We start from the raw sequence: 22837 nt of genomic DNA on the forward strand, positions 1-22837 counted from the left end.
TGCTATTTTTGTATCTTATTTGATAAGATATAATTGTTATAAATGCGGCTTCTATATTTCTCTACCCCTTCATTTTTCATTCTTGTTACTACTCATCTAAAAAATTTGATCTATCCCTAATATTGTAACAATCTTGGCATATTCTTTTAAATCTCATTTCTTCCTCGAAAATTCTGCTTTATTTTTTACCCCAAACTGTTAATTTTTTTTTTTTTTTTTTTTTTTTTTGCTGACTTCATTGTAATTATAATGGTGAAAATTAGACTCTCCCAAATTAGTGCTTTTTTTATTTTGTTCACTATTATTTATATCCCTTGAATCTATATCATCAATGCTGATATTATTTCGATTCTTTACATTTTGCATTTCCATTTGTGTAATAGATTGCACACTATGTTTGTCTGTGTCTTGAGTGTTATACCTACTCATATTTTCGATGCTATTATGGTTTTCCTTTTGTCTGCTGGGTTGGTCATATTCATTTTTATAAAAAATAGTTGCATCTTCATCAGGAATAATATATTCATCATTATGGCTACAATTATTTGTAATATTTTCACTATTCTGATAATTTTCTAATATATTTTTTTTATAATAATTAAGATTTTCTTTTTTGTTAATTTCTTTTGATGTATCACTTTGTTCTGGTATTATACATTTTTTATGTCTGCTATTCTGTTTTTTATTATTTAATGAGGTATTTTTATTTTTGAATTTTTTTTTATTATAACTTTTATTTATATGATTTTCATTACTATTATTTGGATAATTTTCTGAACAACATATTGAATCACTATTATATTCATGAATAGTTTGTGTCAAATTATTATTATTTTTCATTTGTTGAATATTATCTTTAGAATCGACTGATTTATAATTATTATTAATATCTATATTTAATACTGGATGTTTTTTTGCAAGTTTCCAAGCAATTCTTTTACCTGAATTTATATTACGTAACTCTTTTATATATGGTTTGATTCCTTCTACAAGTTTTGTTAATTCAGGTTCAGGTGCAACAGATAAAGCTCTTTGTATTACATAATTACCATATTTATCTAAAATTACATTTTTCAAAACATTTTTTCCTTTTTTTAATAACCCATTTATCATCATTTTTCTACATTTAGTAGTTCCAATCGTTAAACATTTTTCAATAACATTTGATGAAAATTTTTGAATAGCATGTTTTTCAATATCTTTCAATAGTTTTTCTATTATTTCAAAATTAACTTTTTCATCCCCCATGTTTAATATATATTGCACTACATAATTACCAAATGCATCCTCTACTAACTCAAGACAGTTACTTGATATTTTATTTATAAGAAGTTCCTGTTATATCAAAAAAGTATAAAGTATTAAACATAAATATGATGGAAATCATAAAAGGGGTGGTAATACGAATATGAGCATAATTTATTTTAGCATACCTTTTGAGCTTCATTAGCAGAATCAATACATCGTTGAATTACGCAACATCCATGTCTATGTGTTGATACTTCGATAAAGTTTTTTAAAATTTCTTCATAAATAAAATTACAGTCAGTACTGGATAACGAAACCAAACATTTCTGAACAACATGATTTCCATTTATGTCTTTTATTAATATTATTATCGAATTTTTTAGCGAGTTTTTTGTTTTTCTTATTTGTGACGGCGTTTTTATCTGTGAATAGTTTGGGATAAAGCAAAGAGAAATAATAAAAAAGTGTTTAGAAAAATAACTAAACTATGAAATAGTGTAATATATACAAACTAAATAATAAAAGAAGAATTTGTTAGTATCTATTCAAAAGGTTTTATAAGAAAGAAATGAAAAATTCTTACCATCTCTATGAGTTTCTGAACAGTTCGAGTTCCATGAACACTTATGGAGGCATTTATCAGTTCATCAGATGATTTATCAATAATTTTCTCTATTTGTTCAGGTGTACAAACTTCTATTAATTTTTGACAAAGGTAATTTCCAAAAGGATCCATCATTAATTCTATTATATGCTCTAAAGCTTCATTATAAATTTCATCGATACAACTTTGGTTTTTTTTATCGAGGATTTTTTGAAGTGTTCTGCATTTGGCTTGATCCTTAACAAAATTGAAAAATAGTGTGAAAAATATGTATGTGTATTTTCTAAATAAAGGCAAATAAAATAAATCACTAAACTTGCGAAAAAACAAAAATAGAACAGGCAATACCTTAGCTATTTTATATACGTTTCCAGATATGGAAGTTAAATCGAGATCGTCTTCATTATTAGTATTATTTTTTTTATTAACCAAAGTCTTATCATTAAAATTTTTATGCCCATTTTTATATTCTTTTTTTTTTTTATTTTTTTCGCTTATCATTGGTTCGTTAGCTGTATAAGAAAAAAGGGAAAATAATTTATATGAACAAATTGTGATTATATATTTATTTGTCTCCAAGCAAAAAAATGTACAATTTAATAGTGAACAAGGGAAATTATGGTCTTTTTTTTTGATAGATGTATACCTAAATAGCTATATGGTTGGCTAACAGGATAGGCATTATTTTCTGCATTGTAAATATCAACACATGGTAATGGGACAACAGGATAATTATTCATAAAGTGATTATAAAAGTAATTTTTTTGATGAGATGTGTAAAAATTCGAATTAATAATATTATAATAAGCCATATTTTGCTGATAATTATTTATAGCATTTTGGCTATTATCATTTATTGGATACATTCTAATATTATAATTTTGGTTACATATATTATTTAAATAATTGTACATTTCATTATTTCCTCTTATATTATCATTGTAATTAATCATACTATTATATTTATTTAATCTACTATCTGGTATTTTATTTATCGTATTTATATTGTCTATATTTCGAATCATGTTTTCATTGTTTTCAATATTTGTGCAACAATTCATAGAGCTACTATTATTCACCTGTTTTGGTACATTAATGTTATTATATTCCATTTCCTTTTTTTTTTCTACCATTATATTGTTGTCATCCCTATTTATACAATTTGGCTCATTACTCATTCCAGCAAATTGATATGCCTCTTTATTAAATTGTAATTTTGGAGCATATATAAATCTATTAAAATTTGGATATAACCAATTTTCTTCATAATTTATAAATCCAATATTGTTACAATTCTCTACAGCAATAGTATTTGTCTCATTATCACAGTTTCGATTATTTTCCATATTTACAAAATTTGTTCCCATCGTCTCTTTTCCGATTCTACTATTTATTATATTACTATTTATAATGTTAATATTATTATTTAGTCTATTACTGGAGTCATTTAATGTGCTATCTTGACAATATGGCTTATTATTTTGTAAATCGTTCATGTAGTTAACAACGGTGCAAGGAGTCATATATCCGGGACAATAATAATTAGTGTATTTGTAAGGTATAATATAATGCTCATTATTTAAAAACATATTGGGGTCGTTGTAATTTGAATATATATTGTTTAAAGTCCCTTGCATGTGCGTAGAATTATTATCATTTATTCTATCATGGGAATCAAAATAATTAGATAAATTATTCTTATTATAATTTATTGTATTCATTGCATCCATTGTATTTACACCATTTGGTGGGAAATGCAATATTGGGGTTATGTTATTATTTGTAACATCTTTATTTAATATATATTTATTATTATTATTATTATATTTTTTATATGAACTGTTCATGCAATTTTGTAGATTATAATTCACGCTATTATTATTCAAAGAAATATTTGGAAAACTATTTGTATTCATACATGGAAAATTTATTTGATATAGTTGTGCATAATTTGATATGGTGGGTATTATTCCTTTGTAATTTGGTGGTATTATATCTATAGGATTCATAATTTTTGTATTTGTATTTGAATCAGCTATTTTATTCACTGATGTATTTTTTTTTTTTTTTTTTTTATTACTTATTTCATCTGTCTTAACTAAGAAATCACCATCAACCATTTTATTATTTTTATTCATTGAATTTGAAGTATCTTTATCTTTACATTTATCTTCACTACTATTACAACTTTCAGTGTTACTCTCAAAGCTGCTACTTTTAAAGGTTTCCCTATTCACATCATGAATAAGCTCCTTTTTTTCGATAATTTCGAAATTTATGTTATCATTAATATCTTTGTCAGTTCTATTCTCTAGTTCATTTTCACAAACTAAATTATCTGCTAATGTTTCTCTCTTCTCATTTTGGTTTTCCATTTTATCCGAACTTATTCGTTTCGTTCTTTCTCCTTTTTTGGTTTTTGATGAATAGGAAATGGGAAGATATTTTTTTTATATTCGGATTAATTAAAAAAATATAAGTAAAAAAAGTTTAGTTACATAAAAAAAAAATTGTTACAAAAACATTTTTATAAATGATAAAGATAAAAAAGCATATTGGATTGCATAATTATTTGTTGTCTAAAAATTTAAATACACATAAAAAATCCAAACATCTCTACATATGTGTGTAATGCATAAGCATTGATATTTATGAATTTTCAAATGTTTTGTTCATACTATATTAAAAAAATCCTACATATATAACATAAAAAATAAAAACTAAAAAGACCTTAGTAAAAATACGTTCGAATAATAATTTTGATGTATGATGGTACAAAAAAATAATATAAAAAATATATATATTAATATATGTTCTATATGTTCTACATATATTATATAAAAATACACACACACAAAAAAAAAGTAGTATAAAATATATTTTGTAAAAAATCAAATATTAAAAAAAATGCATAATAATAAAAAAGTTTTATGGAATTAAAGTATTAATAACAAATATAAATATTTCAAAGTGGCCTTAAAACAAAAAAGATGAATAATATCAATTAACAAACTAGTATGTATTCATATATATATTATGCAGGTGTGTATATATTACTGTCCTATCCTCTTATTTTTTTATTTGTCTATATTTTAAGCTTTATATCATTTTTTATTTTCTATTTTTTTTTTTGTTTTTATCGTCAAATAAATTAAAAAATTATTTAATAACTCTATCTTATCGCATTAATTCTATAATTATTATTTATAAAAAAAACGACATGAAAGTGTAAGTATACATACACAGATGATTACCCAGATATACATAAATGCCCAAATGTATTTATATCCATATCTACATTATTAAAGATATAAAATAATGCGTGCATATACATACACAAATCAGTTTATACACATATGCACACACATATATCTATCCTTAAATAGAATAATAGATCGATTATATTTTTTTACATAAGTAATTATAATCATATATTGCCTGAATGTTAATAATTTTTATATGCTTTTTAAAAAAGCTAGTTTTTTTTTTTTTTTTTTTTTTATTCCAAAAATAAGTTCGCTGTATTCATTATTGTAATTCTCATCCATATGTATATATACATGGAAAAAACAAAATATGTCTACTTATTGTATATCCAATTTGCATAACTTTGTAAAATATATATATTTATGATATAGACAATTGGATTAAAACAGAAAAATAAAAAATAAAAAAATAAAAATAATTTTTCATATATATATAATGGCTATCTCAAATAAATACGGTGATATATGCGTGTGCAAAATTATATATATGACCAAACAATGAAACTTATATGGTTCCAAAAATTGTATACAAAATGTTTAATATATATCCAGTTTATATAATTTCCTATATTAACCCAATTCGCAAGTTAAAAAAGAGTAAAGACAAACTGTCAATGATAAATGTTTTACCACTTTGAAAAATTATCACCATTAAAATAATATGCGATAGGTATATGTATTGTTATGTGCTTATATATATCCAACTTATTTAATATGTGTAGAAAAAAAAGAAAAATTGAAACCATAAATATGCTATTATCCAATTTGTTTTTCATTTATGTAGTATATAATCATTTTAAACAACAAAAATTAAATGATATTCAATGAATAAAAATGTTAAAATTCATGCCACATAAAAAAAAATTAAATAAAAAAATGCATGAACAATAATAAATATTTAAAAATATAAATGAAATAAATACTATCCTATTTATAGTTAACATATACACACATCTTCAAAAATGGTCTACAACTTCAATGAATAAAAAAAAAATAATAAATCATTATAAATAATTAAAATACCTTATATATTATCTTCATAATTTTATAAGTCTTTTAAATAGACATCAAACAGAGGAAGAAATATGTAGAAAAAAATTTACCAAATCGGGCATCCCGTTTTTACGGCGATTGAGGTGTTATAGGGCCTAGTTGTATAAAAAAAAAAAGAAAAAAAAAATTTTAAATAAAAAGTAAACAAACACAAGTTATAAAAAATATATTATTTTATACCATTCCTGAAAGACGCTTGTTTAAATCTCGAAGAATTTATAAATTCTTCTTGGTTATCCTCTAATTTTTTGTCTTTGTTAATTTTTATATCAAAAGAAATATTATCCAAGTTTTTCTCATCTTCATCATTTCCAATCTAAACAAGTTGAACATCCATATCCATGTGCATATATTATCTCAATTTAACTTATAAAAAAATAGAATTTAGAAATTTATATATAACTTGCCTTATTTAAAGAGTCTAATAAATTTTCTATCTCTTCTTTTTCTGTATCATCAATATTTTCAATCTATAAAATGATGTTATAAATTTTTATATAAATATATATATGTGCTAATTGTTTTTATAAGAAAAAAAATAAAAAGCATATTTTATTTCCATTTTAATTTTCATAAACCTGTTTATCATCTCCTAAAAATTTTTAGAAAGCATTTTAAAAAATATGTGTTTAATGGTGATAAAAATAAATGAATAAATATAAGGCAACAAAATATTTATCTTATAAAAAATAGTATAGCGTATTACCTTCTTCGGGAACATAAACTGGGGCTTGATTAGTTGACCATAAGGATGAAGATCTTCGTCGATTCCTTTCCTTTTCTTCTAATTCTTCTGTTGTAATAAAAATATATGAAACCATATGGATATGTGTACTTTTTCTAAATTTTTATAAAAGCATATTTTTGTGCATCCTTTTAGCTCTACCTTCTAGTATACTGACCTACAAAAAAGAATAAAAAATTATGTAACGTCGAAAATTGATATCAACAATTATATATAACTTTGGAAGCAGATTCATAATATGTGCATATGTATGTACATATTTTTTTTTACTTGTCTCCTAATCTCTTGTTTGAGCTCTGACAATAAGAACACCATATCATTCTTACTGATATTTAGTTTTTTTGAAGGAACAATTTTTAAATTAATTCGGGTAAGCGGTTCTGAAATTGGCTCGACATCATCTTCCCCTTTCGGTGAAATAACATCTGCTATATCTGACACAGTTGACATAATATCCGAAAAAGGCAACAGCGCCGTTTTCTCACAACATACTTTATTAAAAAAGATGGCCAAAAAAAAACAAAAAAAAAAATAAAACAATTTGTTCATTTTTTAAAATAATTAGTGAAATGCTAAAAATTACGTATATTACGTGAAATTAAGAATAATTAAAAATTCCAAACAAAATAAAAAATATACACTAATAGAACAATTGTACAAAAAAACAAACGAAATAATAATAAATATTATAGAGACATATATATCCCTTTATTTTATTATTATATATTTTTATAGTATAAAACAATGAAGGAAGGAAAATGCAGAAAAATAAAGTGTACATACATTTAACTACGCCATATAATACATATATTCATTTCTCCTAAATTTGATAAAATGAGAATAATGTAGAATTTTATAAATATAGCCACAAAAAATAAAATAAAAATATTGGACATAACATATTCTATCGAAAAATAAATCCAATAAGACACATAATAATGTTCAACCAGGTTCATATTTTTAATAAACTAGCTTAACTTTCCATCCTTTATACATGAAGAAAAAATCACTTTATATTAAAATAATGAAATGGAAAACCATTTGAAAAGTGAAGTCGTAAAAATGACAGTTATTCATATAGAACATTTTAGATTTGTATATAGTTCAAAATATAAAGTTATTGAAAGTATCGAAAAATAAAATAGAAAAAATAAAAGTAAAAACAAAAAAATACATACTTAAAAAAAAATCAAAGTTGTAGATCATCATCACAATATTAGTATTGCTATTATTTAAATTAATCCTTCCTTTTTTAATATTCCATCATTTGGGGTCCTTAAATTCAAACCTAATTTATATACTCATATTTATACTTTAAAGAATTTATCATAGCCTGTTTAGTCATTTCAGGGGTAATTTTATGCATTTTGAAGATCCGGTCAGCAGGTGTGCATGTACCATCCTCAAAGTTAACCTGACTATGCATCATAGTTAAATTAATATCTCCTATTTGTGTGTGAAATGGAGTAGTATAGTAATAATAATCAATTGTCGTGTTTGGAGTAAGCTCTTTTACACAACAAGGAACAGGGGTTTTGGTTGTTTTATAATAATCATATAACCTAGAAATTCAAAAAATAAAATAAATTATAGTTCTCATAATATTTACAAATATATATTATCGTATCACATTTTATGCGCTAATACAAAATTGAGTATATATAAAAAATATATGAATATGTAATAATAAAGCTTCTTAAGTAACCAACCATGAGCTAGTGTCTGTTGTCATCATTCTCATCCCATTATCTGCAATTCCATGCCTGTTAAAAAATAGTAAAAAATAAATATGAATTTAAAGAATTAAAAAAAGTAAGTATTGCATTTATGCGTATAAGGGGGGAATGATATATGTATATGCAATTGGTTAATCTTTTTTTATTTTCTTTTATTAATTTTGGATATTTTTTTCGTATTACTTTAAAAATTTCTCCATTTGTTGAACAGAATATTCATCACGAGCATTTTGTATGAACCTTTTGTAGCTAATTTCTTTGTCTTCATTTATATCAAAACTTCCATGGCTTGTTTCTAGTGTTTCCGTTTTTTTTTGTGTAAGAAGAGCATCTTCAGTATCATTTTCATTTTTTGTGGCACTTACATTACTTGAAATATGGGATTGACTTTTGGAGTTCAACTTTATCGATGCGTTTGATAATAATTCATGAGATGGTACCTTTTGGTCCTCCATTAAACCGTCTTTAGTAATTATTATGGGATAGGAAAAGTAAAAAGGAAAATGTACAAAATTATGAATATGTATACATATGTAGTATCATTGGGGATAAATATGAGGGATTATATGCATTTATTCGTATGCTTGTTTTTTTTTCTCCTTTACCACTGTGTTTAGAGCTTGCAGAATCCATTATTAATAGCAAAAAATAGACGATGAAATAAATTAATATTTTAATGGTTGAAGTATGGATAAAATAATAAGCCAAATAAACATGCAAAATTATTTAGAAAAATTAGAGAATAAAGAAAATTGGGAAAAATGTGTAAAAAATAAAATATAAAAAAATATTTAAATTAATGAAGAACAAAACTTATGATAAAAAAATTATTTAAATAAAAAATAGACAAAAATAAGATTTTTTGAACCACTTAAAGACAGAATGAAGAACATCAAATAAAATTAATTGGTTAGAACAAAAATATGTGGAAAAACTTTTTTACATATCAAACTTATATATATATTATAGGGTGATGGTTTTAAGCTTTTTAAGAATAAAATATAAGAGATCTTCTCAAAAAATATAAAACATGTTATATTAAAAATAACAAAATTTTCTAAAGTCCTTAATTTTATTTTTTTGTTTTATTATTTCATTTATTCTCAATCTCTTTTTATAATTCATCCTTTACAGAAATATAAAATGAAAACCAACAAAGGAAAATATAAAATAATAAATAGGATTTTTTTTCCGATTTTTATAATATTTATCACGCTCGAAAGTTTTATCATTTTAGCTATTTATTACTGCTAATAAAAATGGTGTGTAGGTTGTAAAAAAAAATTATGTCTTTTTTTTTTTTCAAAAAAGCTATTTACTGTTTTAACTAGCCAAATGAAGCATAATGTCGTTTTATTTTATTGCTTGTTAATGTAAAATAATAAAAAAAAAATATAATTATAATAACACCAACATAACTAACTATGTTGTATATACTAAGAATTATATTATTAGCATGCCAAATGCATTTATGTGTGTAACAATTTTCGTAATGTGCTTCCAAAAGTAAAGAAAAAATTGGTTTAGGATTAAAAATCTCGATTTAATTTGAAAATTATTGGAATAACTAACTATTATATACAAGGATATAAATACATATTTACATGCCAAACAGATTTTTAAAACAATAATAAATCTATCCACTTATATAGTAATTTCCCCGTTTTTTGTAATATATCGTGTAATGAGATTAATTTTTTTTTCATACACATTTAGAAAAAGCTATATAGAATGTATATAAAAGGAATATGATACTAATGAGACTATTTATTATATATATAAATATTTCGATAAATATATCCTTTCTATTTCTCATCACAAATACTGCTATTAAAAGGTTGTATAGAAAAAACAATGCTATAACTCTACACAAATAGAGAGGGAAATAAATTGTTTTTTATTTACTCATTCGTTTTACTTTTCAAAGCACGTATTTTTTATACACATGAGATATATTACTGAAATCACATCAAATTTAAAGCAAATAGTTATAAAAACATAAGATTAAATAATGCCAAGGATGCACACAAAGTAAATAATATAAAGAGAAGTTATTTATGATTGAGAATTATCACGGATGGTATAGGCTATGGATATTTAAAGAAATAAAAGAACCTTCTTTGTGTTTTTTGTTCTTGTTTTTATAAACTTGTTCTGTATGGTATGTACATATTTTTTTAGGAATACTAAAAATATATTTAAAAACAAGATAAAATTATAAAAATCGTAGTCAAACAACTCTACATATATTAAAATATATTTAATTTGTTAAAAGGTTAGTTGATTTCCATTTTTAAAAATATAACTTATTCTTACACTCTATAAGAAATGTATTTTCAAATTTTATGAGTATAAAATGAGAAGGGTTAATTTATAAGTATATTTTTTTCAACATACCAAATGGTAAAATATAAAATTTTGTGTGAAAAAAAAAATGACCAAGATATATGAGCATATATTTATGTCACGTAATGAAAGTTTTTAAAATCATAAAAATAGAAAATAAAATTTTTGAATATTTTATGAAAAAACAAAAAGAATAATAAAATATTTGGTTAGCTTTATTTATTATTTTTTGTTACTCTGTGTAATAACGTACAAATATGTATAGATGAAACATGTGTAAGAAATATAATTCCATTAAGTTGAAAAGTCACAAAAAGGGTTTTATATACTATATTATAAACTTATTTTATTTTTTTTTTAATCTTTTGAAGATAGCTATATTGTAATATCATGAAATGAATGATGCATCAAGTTTCCAAAGATTCCATAATAAATTTTCAAACAATGAATTGAAACAATCCCAAATTAACCAACGACTTAAAAATATAAATTTAACAAAACGTCTAATATCGTATGAACGGTACATAAAAGCTATACCCAAAAATAAGAGAAGTTCAAATTTAAAAAATGATTGGCATCCAGAAACACCTCGAATTAATAAACAATTAAGCGTATCACAATGGAATAAAGAAATAAAAAAATGGAGAAAACAAATACACGCATGGGGCAATATGCCTGAATATGTTTATAAACATATATGTAACTTATCATTTCCAGACCGAAATAAATATTTATCAGAGTTAAAATTACTTGAACTAAGTCAGGTGGAAATTAATAATTTAAAAAAAAAAAATGAACAGTGTTCAGAAATTATAGTGAACAATATTTTATTAATTCCTGAACAAAATAACAATACAAATATTTCCGAAAATAGTGGAATAATAGAAAAGCCGGTTTTTTTTCTCCCCCAAAATTTTAGTGGAACTATATTAAATGACCAGTTAATAATTATTAAGCAAAATTATTTAGAAAAATGTCTATACTCATTACAACAAAAGTATAGTCCCAAATATGACCATTTATTTGACACATATAACAGTTTATATATTATGGCAAGGGACCCAAATTTAAATTGTAAAAAGGAAAAAAAGGAGCAAAAAACTATCACCGTAAAATTAAATAAAAAATTTAATAGCAGTTATGAAAATGGTAGCAATGAGAATGGCAAAATTAAAACTAGCCAAGATATCCTAAAAGAATATATGAATAAGCAAGAAATACAAGCATCGAAATATTTGCATTCTACAAATACAAAAAAAAATAGTAACTATAGAAAGGGGAAAAGACATTTTTAATTTCTAAGTATATATATGTAGTCTAGAAGATTTACCGCTTTTTGGTTTTTTTGTGTGTACATTATAAATTTATGTGCCCCCCCTTAATCATTCATAAGGATAGGCATAATATCGGGTGTGCTTATGTTTTTTTTTCTCTTTTGTAAATAGGCATGTTACAAATAGGGACATAAATAAATTTTATTAATTCTACATAAATGTAATAATGAATATTTGTATGACTACATAATTTATTATACATTATTATTTTTTTGTTTTTTTTTTGTAAACTTTTATGATAAATATGCACATTTCTTAGTGATAGCTAATCTTATGTTGTAGATCATGCTTTCATATATAACACTTATAAATTAAAAAAGAAAAAAAAAAGTATGTAATAATTTTTTGAATAAAACAGATTAGTAAATACTAGTTCGATTAATAAGAAAAGATAATTATGTGTAAATATCCAGTTTTTATTGTTTGAAAAGTTTTGTCATATATAGTATATTTTATATTAAAACTAATTTGTAGAATTTTATATATAATAAAATGGTGATTATTCACATTGGCTAAATACGTATATATTAGCTACCTGCTTTAAAAAAAAATATTTTTTACTCGTGCATGAATATGCATATAATAGTATTATTATATTTGATAAATTGAACAATTTAATTGACAAAATAAATTAAAAAAATATTCTTTTAATAATTATTATATTTTCACATATAATGTAAAACATTTTTATATAATTAAAGAATTAAAAAAAAAATAAGAGATATATTATTTTGTATGCATTTTTTTAATGCTATAAATAAGAGAAGAGTGGGGCTCGGATTATTTACTACCTTGGGTTTCAAAATAAAAAATAATAACCCATGTAATATATGCATATATTGGATATACGCATGTTTGGTCATGTGTGTGTAAATTAAGATCTTGATTAATGATACAATTGACAAATGTTTTGTGTGGCCTTTGGAGGCAATCTATGGTTAGGTGTGCAGATAACAGCGGTGTTATAAAGGCATGCATAATTGGGATTGGGAAAAATAAATGGGGTACTGGAAAAATAGGAGATCGAATTAGAGTATCAATACGTGATAAAACTTCTGAATGTGGAATTTCAGAAAAAACACCCAAAGGAATTATTGTTAGAAGAAAAAAAGAAACAAAAAGAAAAGATGGTAGTTATATCAAATTTGATGATAATGCTTTTGTTATGATATCAAAAAATAAATTAAAAGCCACAAAAATAAAAGGACCAGTTGCTATGGAAACCAGACATAATTGCAAAAATCTGGCAAGATACATTTTTTAAAGTATACTCTTAATTTTGTGTTTCGAAAAAAATTAATATATGCTACACCCTTACATAAGAACATTTAGACGTGCGCATATATATTTACTACTATTTTGTAAAATAATTTTATTATTATTTTTTTTTATGCACATACATATCTAATTTCGATGATTACAAATAATATTATTTTATTGTTTTGTTATTCCATTTTTTATGTTACATTTTAGTAAGCATAAACCATATGTATACTACATATTTGGATATGCTGTTTTTATTTCATTTTTTTTAGCATCACAAATTTAAAGCATTGCAAAAAAATTAAAAAATTATATATAATTCAAAGTAAATACTTTATTTAGTTTTCTTTATGCGTTTTAGTTATACAGTAATTCTATCAACGTATTATCTTAGGTTAAGTTTATATTCTCGATTATTGTTTAAAAAAAAAATATAATTACGAAAATAAATAAATAAATAAATATACACACATATATGCACATACGCCCAAATTAAGGGGTGTTGTATGGCGTACATAAGCCGCTTGCATCTGATAAGGAAATGTAAATGCCAATAATTAAACCTACAATAATTATGATAAAAAAAAAATGGAGAATGTATGTATTATTTGCATACAAATACTATATAAATTATGTAATATATTTGTAAGAAAGTTTTATAACATTCATTTTTGGTTAAACAAAACTTACCATATAATGCCAAAGTTTCGGAGAAAACTAAGATTAAAATCATTCCAATAAATAATCGGTTTTGTTGTGCATTTGCTCTTACACCAGCATCACCAACGATACCAATAGCCAAACCGGCAGCCTATATTGAAATAGAAAAATGGGATAATGATTATGTATATATATTTATGTATGGTATGTTGCGGAATGCATATTTTGCTTTTGCCTTTGCTTTTTCTTTATTTTTTATCATTTGCGTACCAATGAGCTTAATCCGACTATTAAACCAGATGCTAAGTGTGTGTATCCCAAATAGCTTGAGTAGCTAGCAGCAGGTGACACTATAAGAGAAAGGAAAATATGCATATTGTGAAACGCAAGCATAAATAATATGAAGTAAAAATATAAGTTTTAATCTATTTCCATCGAACATAAAACGGTAATGGTATAAAATATATATTTAGGTCGGATAAAAAGTTTATAAAGGATTTATCCATATATTTGATTATTTCATTTTTTATATATATTAAACTAACTTTTTCCTGAGATAATGATAGACATAATAATTCCATAAATACCAAGAACACCGGCCATAACAACTGGTAAAATTGACTTCATGATTAAATCTGGCCTCATTACACCGACACTGCAAACTCCTACTCCACTTTTAGCAGTACCGAAGGCTGCTCCCAAATCTGCAATTGAAAAAAGAAGAAATAATAAGCAATGATAATAAATAATACATAATATATGCACAAACATAATAGGGACGTATATATATGCGTATATTAAGAATAAAAACTTATACTAAAACTGTAGCAATGCGCAAATAAACTATCACGGGCATTTTTACATATACATATACAAATAGCAGAACAGTAATATAAGATAAATATCATACTAATGATATATGCATAAGTAAATAAATATAACAATATAAATATTGATATATGAAATAAAACTTAAATAAATACATTTAAATATATATATAATACACATGGAAATTAATAGGAAAAAAAATATTACTTGAAAAGATAGAGGATGCGGCAATCCCCATAAACCCAAAAAAGGCTGAATTTGGATCACATGTTCGCATTTTGGAAACAAAAAAATTAAATTAAATAAGATGATTTTTATATATTATGTGTGGTATTATTTTAAAATTTATAATAACTATTATAATTATTTTCCTAAAAATATATATTTATAATATTATATATATATTGCAAAATATAAGAACTTTCTGATAATATAATTTATAATATATATAGCATAGATTTTACATAAAAAAAAAAATATATATTAAAATAATATGCTTGCGTATATAAGTGCGGAAATATGAAAATTATGGAAAAATATGAAAAATATAAATATAAAAAATGAAAATATTAAATATGTAAATTCAGTAAGATAAAAATATTATTATGCATATATATATATTATATTTAAATTATGATATATCCTTAGTATGTATATATAAGCAAAGATTGGGGGAAAAAAATTCGTTCGCATGCATTAATTTATATATATATAATATATATATATATATATATATATATATTTATTTATTTTATTTTTTATTATTATCAGATAATATAAAAAAAAAAAAAAAAAAAAAAGTAAAAATTTTTTCATTTAATAATTATTATGGATATGTAAATTTCTTTGCATTGGAAAAGGGAAAATGAAATATCCATTGGAAAATTATTCAAGCATTTTTTGTTTTAATTTTTATTTTCAATTCTTATTTAATCGTATTTAAAAACAATTTATAAATAAAAAAATTTTATGTATGAATGATGGACAACACAAAAAGTCAAAGGATATAGGGGAAAAGAGAATAAAAAAATATAATCATATGCTTTGACAATAATTATATTATATGCATATAATATTATATATATTGATGGTAGAGATATAAGAACATATTACTTACAATTTACATTAATAGCACTTCTTATATTTTTAAATTACGTATAATGTGGGCTTGTAACATATTGCTTATGTTATATTATGATATATTTATGCATTAACATGTTTGGAGAATAAGAAGGAGTGAAAGGAGTGTGTATTTAAGTAAAGTCAAACTACTTACAATGCTTTACCATATGCACACATAAATACATTCTTATCTATATTTTAGTATATTATATATTTGTGTGAGGCATAATATTTAATGATAAAAAAAAAAACTTTAATTATTTTTTTTTTCTTTTTCGCTAGCTGGCTATAGGTTAAGCCAAAAAAGTTATTATTTTAGTTTGCATATATACAGCTCTCAATTTCTTTGTTCTTACGATTGTTTATTTATTGCTTATTTTTTACTACTATCAAATTTGTATTAGTAAAAATGGTCTTATGGAAAATAATTTAATAATTTACGCTAATATGATAATAATAAAACTAAAGCTATGCTATCATAAAATAGGAATGCTCAGTGAGCTGTATATAAATATGCACAACATTTTTTATTTTGTGTTTTTATTTTTTTAATAAAAAAAAAAATATAGCTATTTTGCATATAAAATAGACAATATTCAATTAAAAAAAAATATATAACTATCGCTAGTTCCAATTATAATTATGTATCCAATTGAAAGTAATAATAGGAAGCATTAATTTATAGTGTTAAACAAATTTACTAGAATCCCCAATACAATACATAAATCATATAAATAATTATAAAATAATAATATGTTCCCCCTTATAAATACAAGCCTTACATTAATACATTTTCATAAGCATTATTTGGTACTTTCCTTTTCCTATATCATCATTTAAATTGTATGCTTGTAAATAGCGTGGTGTGTAAGTATTTCCCTATCACCAATTCTTAATCGTTTATTTTACTTATACAAAATAAAAGGAAAATAAGTTTGACCTTTTATTTTGAAAATTTATATGCCGGTAAAACATGGGCCTTATTGGATATATAAGGTTGTAGGAAATAAATGGGGGCAAAAATATTTTATAGCAAATGTTGAAAAACAAGAAAAGTTGCAAAGAAATAATTACAAAGTGATATATCAATATTTCTAAAAAATTATATTTGATTTTTTCGCAATGTGTACGTTTTTTTTATGAATTGACATATTTTAAGGAAAAATATGCAATTAATATTCCTTTTTGTTATGAATTAGCAAAAGTTGAAAAAAAAATAAAAAACATGGACTATACTATTTATTATTATTTTTTCGTATCATGCAAAATTTACGCCCCACATGTTATATCCCTTTAAGGCATTCACCTATTGCAGTGTATTTACATTTTTAGTATTGCACAGGAATAGGAAAACAAATCTAACTATATATATTATATTTATTTATTTTATCAATTTTTTCATTATTACAAATAATTAACAATTATTTATCTTAATATTACTACAAAAAGTACATATAAATTGTGTTTGTATAAAAAATGAATGAAAAAAGTGTACGATATAAGGTTATTGACGTTAATATATGTATATATAGTTACATATTTATATGAGCATGTGATTATATGCATATATTATATATACAAAAAAAAGGATGATATATTAGCGAGATAAGAATGATATAACAATGAGAAAAGAATGCCTATAAATGCAAAAAAAAACAAGTTTGTCATGTATGTGCGGAATAAGCATAGTAAAATAGGATGGCACAATACTTTTGTGGGAGCAAAAGGAAATGAACGGGTTTACAATTTGCAATGCCCAACATACTATACTTATAATAATAGTAAAAACAAAAATACATTGAACAAATTTGTAAAATACAAGATCTATCAAAATGAAAATATCATAAATAGGAGTACTATAGGAGGATTATTACATTTTAATAAGGGGGTGGCAAATGGAAAGAGGCCCACCTCGATTAATATATCTACACACAATTATTACAATGTTTGTGAGAATAATAAAAAAAAAATAGAGAATGAAAATAAATGGGGTGACGAAAATGAAAAAAGTGGCATGAAGATACCTCTAAAATGTAGCATAGAATTAATACCAAATGTAAATAAAAATGTATATGCATCATCTATTCATTCGAATAAAATAAAAAATGAAATGAATCCAAATTATGTACTAATGAATAACAAAATTCATATAAACAAAATAAATTCAGTTGGAAAAATGATCTCAGAAAGTTTGATAGAAAATTCTAATATTAATGAAAAATGGTATGAAATAGAAGATGATGAAAAAAAAAAAGAAAAATCTAACATTGATTTAGTGAAATTAAAAATAAAGAATTATTTAGATCTATCAAAATCTAAATTAACTTTATGGGTAACAATAAATAGCACATTTGGATATTTCATGTTAGGTGGACATAATATATCTGAACTTTTGTCATTGTCATGTGGGATATTTTTATGTAGTAGTAGTGCTAACACATTTAATCAAATTATTGAAAAAGATATTGACAAATTAATGAATAGAACAAATAAAAGACCATTAGCTTGTAACAATAAAAAAATATCATTAACACATGCAAAGATATTTGGCTGTTCAACTGCTGCAATTGGCTGTTCATTATTATATTATTTTAATAATCCTTTAACATCATTTTTAGGATTATTTAATATTTTACTATATACATGTTTATATACCCCACTAAAACGGAAAACACCATATAATACACATGTCGGATCTATAGTTGGGTCTATACCTATGTTAATGGGATGTGTAGCGGTTGAACAAAATTTATTTATACCTGAAGCTTGGATATTATTTTCAATTCAACTTTTATGGCAATTTCCACATTTTTATTCATTAGCATATTTATATAAAGAAGATTATTTAAAAGGGAAATATAAAATGTTTCCTCTTAAGGATAATCAAAATGGATTATACACAGCAAAATTATGTAGACCATATTTAATTTTATTATCTTTTCTTCCCTTTTTCTTTTTTTTTTGTGGATATACATCCTATATGTATATTTTAACATCACTAGTGCCAAATATATTTATTTATTACAAATTTCAACAAATTCTTCAAAACCCCTCTAAAAAGGGATTTAGATCATTTTTTAAACATTCGCTATGGCATATTATTTTATTATTAGCTTTATCATCCTATCACACTCAAATACCTGACAAAAAAAATGCTTTACATACAAAAAGGGATACATTAATTAGTGACAGCCAAATCGATAAAATGGGTCAAGATAATATGAACCATTCAGAACATCCAATCACCAAATTTAAGAAAAGACTCTTAAAATTTTGTGTAGTCTTCTCATAGTTTGTGCATGCACATCTAATCTTTATATTTTAATGTAATATTTATTTTGATTATACCAAAGTTTATATTATTTAATAATTTTTTTCCGTTTGAATAACAACACTATCATTATTGACTGCTGTTTTTTCGTTTTCCATTTCTTTTGTATCATATTTTTTACTCTGTAAATAAGTATATACCATATGTTTTTGTTTGTTTTTTTTTTTTTTTACTTTCTCTATATTAATATAATGTGTTTGTCATAAGAACTATTTACCATTGAAAGGAAGATGGTACATGGATTCGAAGTATAAAAAATGTACATATACTATATTGACCAGATTTTAGTATGAAAAAATGGAGAATAATAATCTACCCCATTTTAAATGCTACAAGCATTTTGTTTACAACAATAGGGAATGAAAATGGGTTAAATATATTTAATGTTTATTTATTTAATAATTGTTCATTTAATTCTCTTGTATTTCTTTGTTTAAACTTTATGAGAGTTTCCCATCAAGGGGCTTAAAATATATTGTTAAGCAATAAAAAAGAGATATTTAAATTAAAATAAAAGAAAATAAACATATATAAAAATCATAGACTTTTGTAATTGATAAAAAAAATAATATATATATGAAATGAAAGTTTGTGAATTTTCCGCACAGAACAGAGAGTTGGGAAAAGTAATATATATATTATGTTTTTGTTTATTTTTTCTTTCCTCCAGAAACTTTTGTCTTTGCTGTACCTCGGACCTATGAAAGAAAATGAAAAAAAAAAAAATGTTATAAACAATACATATTACATATATGGCATGCATAAGTTGATATTGGGGTTGACTTACCTTTTTCCTTCTGTTTTTCAATTCCTTGGCTGCTCTTCTTCCTGGCTTGTTTTCCTTTGTTATTAAGCCTTCTCGTATTTGCCTGTATTTCTTTTCAAACTTTTTAACAGCATCAACACTGTTATAAATTAAGCCAAACCCTTTAGTTCTTCCCCCTCCAAATAAAGCTTTAAATCCAAATAATACGATTGTATTTACATTATTTAATTTATACATTTTTGCTAATCTTTCTTTAACATCCTTTTTTGATATAGTCCCTTTATTTGGATGTAAAATTTCTAAAGCAAATTGTTTTCTTCTTAATAAGGGATTGCTCATATATTTTTTTACTCGAACTGTAAATTGATCTGCCATTTTGTATAAATATTTGTTTTATTAAAAATTTAAGTTTTTTTTTTTTTTTTTAAAGTAATGGAAAAGAAATATGTTTACATAACTTTATAATAATTCAGTATGAAACTGTTTATTTTTTTATTTCGTTCTTCTTTTTGTAATTTCTCTTATTTTACAATTTTATTTTTTTTTTTTTTTTAATTTATAATATTATATTAAATATATTTTATAAGCTAAAAAATTTAAATACATATATATATAATAATTATTATGTATAAATTATTACGCCGGTAAAATAATTAGGTAAATTAATATTTGTAAATAAAACCGCCTTTGCATAAATTAAATACTACATACAAATTTTTATTGTATACATTTGGGGGACCTATATAAAAAAATAAATAAAGCATAGTAAAACTAAAATGGATTTACAATAAAATACGCTAACTTTAATTAATTGTTTTCCTTTCACTCCGTTTTTTTTTTCACATTATATTAATATATACATACATATTAAAAGAATGTAAGCATATTATTTAAAATAATTTTGTTTCCAATATAGGCCTTTTGCTTGTATGCATATTATGGTAAAATTTATATTTTCAATAAAATAGGTAAGGGTACGTTAAAAATATTATTAGCAGATTATTTATATGCACTTACTTTTTTCTTTCAACTTTTTAAGCTTAAAAATTGGGAAGTAATGAAATATTTTTTACCTTTACAATTGTATAAATAATAAATAAATTTTTTTCCTTTCCTTTCTTTTTATATTTTTAGTTGCCTTTTCATGATTTAGTCAATTAGCTTTGTATATATATTTTTTAGCTTTTTTAAAAATAATTATAAGAATTAAAATTGGCACAAAATTTGTACAAAATTTGTACAAAATTTGTATAAAATTTGTATAAAATTGTTATGGTATATGTAAGGTGAGTAAGGTGTATATAGAAAAAGGGAGGGGAAGATATTGTAAAAATTTTTAAAAAATATAAAAAATGTAAAAAAAATAAAATGATAAAAATCTATTTTTATTTTATAAAATTATGAAAATATAAAATATTATCAAACTATTAAAAAAATTCGTATTTATTGATTTTTTCATTTTTCCATTTTTCCATTTTTATACCCATTTTATAAGTACCAAGCATAAAGCAGCCATTTTACATGATGGGAAATTTTAGGAAAACCATATTTAATTTATAAACATTTTTAGACTACCCATTTAAAGAAAATAAAATAAAACTATTAAAGGTGTTCATAGTTTATTCAAACAATTATTGTCTTTCAACTTGTATAGGTGTAATATTTTGATTAATGTATGGGGAAATAGCTTATTTCCATTTTTATAGACCAGTGTTATTATACTTATTTATGGAACTTAAAAAATAAAGACATTTTTATAGTCAATTTTAAGTAAATAAAATAATATTTTTAAAATAGTGTTTATATAATTTATAAAAAAAAAAAAAATGTTATACACATATATGAGTAATAAAAACTAAAAGACGAAATCACGATAAAATAAAAATTTCACATATTACAAATAAATTATAAATATAGAACAAAAAAAGAAAAAAAAAAAAAAACAAACAAAAAAAAAAGATGAATATATTTTCTTTCAACATATATTAGCGTACATATGTATATGCATAGATGGTATAAAAATAGCATGCTACGAAACGGCAAATAGGATTGCGTAAAAAATATGCCTTATTGGCTTATTAAAAACTTTAAGAAAAAAAAAAAATGTATATCATGCAAAGCAAAAAGCAATTAAAAATATATATATGTAAAAAAAATTATAAACATTTTAAAAAAAAGACGTTGACATGGCTTGAATACCCATGCATATAATATGTACACAATGCAGTTCCACTGATTACTGCAAATTCATAAACAATATATATACTTAATTATAACGACAAAAAAAAATATGCATATGAATAGGATACAAAAAATAAACAGCAGGATGAAGTTTGTATAATGAATAATTTTATATGCATCATAGAAATATGGCTAACTAATAAAAAAAAAAAATAATGTTTTGATTTTGTTTTGACTAAAATTGCAATTTTGCACTATATATATGCAAAAAATAATCCGTTAAATATAACATCCCAAATATGATAAAGATAAAAGGAATGAGATATATATTTCCTTTTACCTATATATAAACAT

General features: G+C 23.0%; 8 protein-coding genes across 8 annotated transcripts; 3 read left to right on the plus strand and 5 right to left on the minus strand.

Moving 5' to 3' along the window:
* Positions 1-198: 198 nt before the first annotated feature.
* On the minus strand, positions 199-4227 carry PVVCY_1203440 (mRNA-binding protein PUF1, putative; the record flags this gene model as incomplete). Its single annotated transcript, XM_037634672.1, has 5 exons — positions 199-1335; positions 1434-1670; positions 1832-2089; positions 2201-2364; positions 2499-4227. The coding sequence occupies 5 exons, from the start codon at positions 4225-4227 to the stop codon at positions 199-201; spliced, it is 3525 nt and encodes a 1174-aa protein (XP_037490735.1).
* A 2013-nt stretch (positions 4228-6240) lies between these two features.
* On the minus strand, positions 6241-7465 carry PVVCY_1203450 (secreted ookinete protein, putative; the record flags this gene model as incomplete). The annotated part of the gene is made up of 7 exons (XM_037634673.1): positions 6241-6266; positions 6352-6487; positions 6579-6641; positions 6750-6763; positions 6878-6964; positions 7058-7073; positions 7187-7465. 7 exons carry the CDS (start codon positions 7463-7465, stop codon positions 6241-6243), a joined length of 621 nt encoding a protein of 206 aa, XP_037490736.1.
* A 739-nt stretch (positions 7466-8204) lies between these two features.
* On the minus strand, positions 8205-9285 carry PVVCY_1203460 (conserved Plasmodium protein, unknown function; the record flags this gene model as incomplete). Its single annotated transcript, XM_008625356.2, has 4 exons — positions 8205-8478; positions 8626-8679; positions 8836-9115; positions 9261-9285. The coding sequence occupies 4 exons, from the start codon at positions 9283-9285 to the stop codon at positions 8205-8207; spliced, it is 633 nt and encodes a 210-aa protein (XP_008623578.2).
* Positions 9286-11393: 2108 nt separating this feature from the next.
* Positions 11394-12293, plus strand: PVVCY_1203470 (histone RNA hairpin-binding protein, putative; the record flags this gene model as incomplete). The annotated part of the gene is made up of 1 exon (XM_008625357.2): positions 11394-12293. One exon carries the CDS (start codon positions 11394-11396, stop codon positions 12291-12293), a length of 900 nt encoding a protein of 299 aa, XP_008623579.2.
* A 973-nt stretch (positions 12294-13266) lies between these two features.
* PVVCY_1203480 (mitochondrial ribosomal protein L14 precursor, putative) lies at positions 13267-13596 on the plus strand (the record flags this gene model as incomplete). The annotated part of the gene is made up of 1 exon (XM_008625358.2): positions 13267-13596. One exon carries the CDS (start codon positions 13267-13269, stop codon positions 13594-13596), a length of 330 nt encoding a protein of 109 aa, XP_008623580.2.
* A 491-nt stretch (positions 13597-14087) lies between these two features.
* PVVCY_1203490 (V-type proton ATPase 16 kDa proteolipid subunit, putative) lies at positions 14088-15360 on the minus strand (the record flags this gene model as incomplete). Its single annotated transcript, XM_008625359.2, has 5 exons — positions 14088-14158; positions 14286-14406; positions 14526-14605; positions 14801-14959; positions 15291-15360. 5 exons carry the CDS (start codon positions 15358-15360, stop codon positions 14088-14090), a joined length of 501 nt encoding a protein of 166 aa, XP_008623581.2.
* A 2478-nt stretch (positions 15361-17838) lies between these two features.
* Positions 17839-19497, plus strand: PVVCY_1203500 (protoheme IX farnesyltransferase, putative; the record flags this gene model as incomplete). The annotated part of the gene is made up of 1 exon (XM_008625360.2): positions 17839-19497. One exon carries the CDS (start codon positions 17839-17841, stop codon positions 19495-19497), a length of 1659 nt encoding a protein of 552 aa, XP_008623582.2.
* Positions 19498-20186: 689 nt separating this feature from the next.
* Positions 20187-20677, minus strand: PVVCY_1203510 (40S ribosomal protein S24, putative; the record flags this gene model as incomplete). The annotated part of the gene is made up of 2 exons (XM_008625361.1): positions 20187-20234; positions 20324-20677. The coding sequence occupies 2 exons, from the start codon at positions 20675-20677 to the stop codon at positions 20187-20189; spliced, it is 402 nt and encodes a 133-aa protein (XP_008623583.1).
* Positions 20678-22837: the final 2160 nt, after the last annotated feature.

The sequence above is a fragment of the Plasmodium vinckei genome (assembly GCF_900681995.1).
Source record: "Plasmodium vinckei vinckei genome assembly, chromosome: PVVCY_12".
NCBI lineage: Eukaryota > Apicomplexa > Aconoidasida > Haemosporida > Plasmodiidae > Plasmodium > Plasmodium vinckei.